General features: G+C 35.0%; 1 protein-coding gene across 1 annotated transcript; it reads left to right on the top strand.

Annotated features, from left to right (window-relative positions):
• Window positions 1-892: 892 nt before the first annotated feature.
• On the top strand, window positions 893-1,858 carry LOC100713063 (olfactory receptor 2AK2-like). The gene has a single exon (XM_063235174.1). It carries the CDS (start codon window positions 938-940, stop codon window positions 1,856-1,858), a length of 921 nt encoding a protein of 306 aa, XP_063091244.1. The 5' UTR covers window positions 893-937.
• Window positions 1,859-2,950: the final 1,092 nt, after the last annotated feature.

The raw sequence follows: 2,950 nt of genomic DNA, 5'->3' as shown, positions 1-2,950 counted from the left end.
GTCAATTTTTGTATTTATTAATCCCTATAAAATCTTGTACTTCTTTTCTGTTACTATTTTAAACAGCAACTCTTTTTAGCTCATTCTGTTTTTCCATACACTTATGAAAGTAATTGTATAATAGGAGAAAATATAGGCTTGACATGTAGGTTGAGTATTCATGGATTTTCACTAAAAACTACCATCTGGTAAAATTTATTTTATATAGTTAGTGACATGGAAAATTATTTATTCTAATAATGATTCTATCAACTCAAATCTAAAAGGGTTACAATAACACCTCATATTTAAATTACTGTTGCTTTTATTTCTATTTATAATCAATAAAAGAAAATAAAGGTTGATTCATTAAAATGTACGCAATTATACAACAACTCTTCCTTGACACAGTGTTATTTGGAGAACTGAGCAGAGTATTTTCGTTAGTGAAAAGATTGAATCTAACCTAAATTATACACAAATGGAGAATGTAATCTTTGTGCACACATCATCACCATGGTGACAAAATTATTTTAAGTTTTTATTCTGGTTTCAGTAATCATCTTTATTTACATTTTTCTGCTGTAATCTATGAAAATCTAAAAAGAGGAGTTGAAAAAGCAGTGGGGAATAAGATTCCTGCAGTTCAAAGCTCATTACTGACAGAGCTTTTCCCTTTTAATATGTACTCACTTTATACATGAACTAAAACATTACAGGTTCACTGTTAATATCTACAAATATATGTCAAAACAGTAAAATAAAATAAGTAAAAATACCTATATTTCAATATAGACTAGTTTATTATACCAAAGAGGATAGAGCTGTATTTTTATATAAAGTGACTCCAGGGAGAATAAATGTGTTTAATTATTGACCCTTTACTCTTTCAAAAGAAAATTTACATTATCCCATGGATTTATCATACATTATCTGCTTTGATTTTTCAATTTAAGGCATGAAAATCAGGAACCAAACCTCTGGGACAGACTTTATGCTGGTTGGTCTTTTCCAATATGGCAGCATGAATGGTTTTCTCTTTGCTGCCATTGTCTTCCTCTTCTTGGTGGCTGTGCTGGGGAATATTACCCTGGTCCACCTCATCCGACTGGACAGCAGGCTCCACTCACCCATGTACTTGCTGCTCAGTCAGCTCTCCTTCATTGACATGATGCACATCTCCAACACTGTACCCAAGATGACTACGAACTTCCTGATGAACACCAAGACCATCACATTTTTGGGCTGTGAGATTCAGACATTTATGTTCCAGAGCCTTGGTGGATGTGAAGCCATTCTCTTGGGCTTCATGTCCTATGATCGTTATGTAGCCATCTGCCATCCTTTGCGCTATCCTGTCCTCATGAGCAAGAAGATCTGCTGCTCCCTGATCATGTGTGCATGGTCCAGCAGTGCTGTCAACTCCTTATTACACACATTGTATTTTTTCCAGCTTCCCTTCTGTGGGTCTCGGATCATTAACCACTTTTTCTGTGAAGTTCCTTCCCTCCTGCCATTAGTATGTCAGGACACCTCCCAGTATGAGTACACTGTACTCTTGACTGGACTTGTATTTCTGCTGTTGCCCTTCCTGGCCATCCTAGTTTCATATGCTCAAGTGCTCACTGTTGTGTTCCAGATGAGCTTAGGCAAAGGGCGCACCAAAGCTCTTTCCACCTGTTCCTCCCACCTGATTGTGGCGAGCCTCTTCTACATTACCAGTCTCTGCACCTACACTCAGCCACACTCGTTGCATGAGCCTGCCCAGGACAAGATGTTGGCAGTTTTTTACACCATTGTCACACCTCTTCTGAACCCATTCATCTATAGTCTGAGGAACAAGGATGTCCTGGCGGCCCTGAGAAGACTGTTGGGATGATAAACAATGTTGGAGGAAATATAGCTTTAGAATTCTTTAGTGATTGAAGATTAACACTTTAGATAACTGTTTCTGAAGTCTATCAGGGAAGATGTCAAAATAGATGGTCTATGTAGAAACTAAGAAACACTGTGTTCATCAGACTTTACTTACAAAACAGGACAGTAAAAATCATGGATTCTATTTTCAAGTGATTAATGTTTTCAATTGACTTTTTAAACTTTTTTATTTTAAAAAGAAAAAAAAACAAAAATCAAGGAGCAATATTTCAAAAAATAACAAGAATGAGGAAAAACAGCAATATAGGATTTCAATACAACGTGATAGGAATTTAATGATGACTGTTATGTAGCATATTATTTTCTTCAAAATAGTTGCTGAGGTTATCAGATACATCCAAGCAAGACTGATCAACAGGGTAATTTTCCTTTAAGCAGTTTCTTTCCCTTTCCTGTATCTATAACATCTTTTGTATCTTATTTACTCTGTTAGTTTCTTACACGAGGGAGACAATACAATGTTTACATGTGAGTCTGATTTATGTCACTTATGAGTGTGGTTTCTAGTTGTATCCCTTTATCTATAAAAGCCTTGAGTTTATCGGTTTTTATACATTCTTCAGTTTATGCATATTTGAGTTGTTTCCAAGATTTGGCTATTAAAATATCATGTACCTATAAACATGAATGTACATATTGCTATGATAATGATGATTTAATTTCTTCTGGCAAAATACTCAGAAGAGGAAGAGCTGGTTTGAAAAGCACATCTAACTCTAACTTTTTGAGGAATCTCCATGCTGATTTCCACAGTGATTGTATCATTCTATATCCAACAACAATGGAGACAGGTTTCTTTTTCTCCATGGATCCATTATTGTTTCCTATTGGTTTATTTCTTGATGATAGCTATCAAGGTGGAATCTTACTTTTTTATATTTTAGTGTTCTTTTAATTTGATTTTTCAAATGATTAACAACATTGAACATTTATTTATATATTTATTTGCCGTTTGTATTTCTTCATCTGAGAAGTGTATATTCATCTCAGATGCCCATTTTTTGGATTGGGTCTTTGAGTTTGGGGGGCCTGA

The sequence above is a fragment of the Cavia porcellus genome, unplaced genomic scaffold (genome assembly GCF_034190915.1).
Source record: "Cavia porcellus strain 051 isolate PalLab524CR breed Dunkin Hartley unplaced genomic scaffold, mCavPor4.1 scaffold_2, whole genome shotgun sequence".
Taxonomy (NCBI): domain Eukaryota; kingdom Metazoa; phylum Chordata; class Mammalia; order Rodentia; family Caviidae; genus Cavia; species Cavia porcellus.
This window is presented reverse-complemented; position numbering and strand designations above follow the sequence as displayed.

Excerpts from the sequence above, each read along its gene's own strand:
- LOC100713063 (XM_063235174.1), top strand. The coding sequence starts at position 938 with ATGAAAATCAGGAACCAAACCTCTGGGACAGACTTTATGCTGGTTGGT.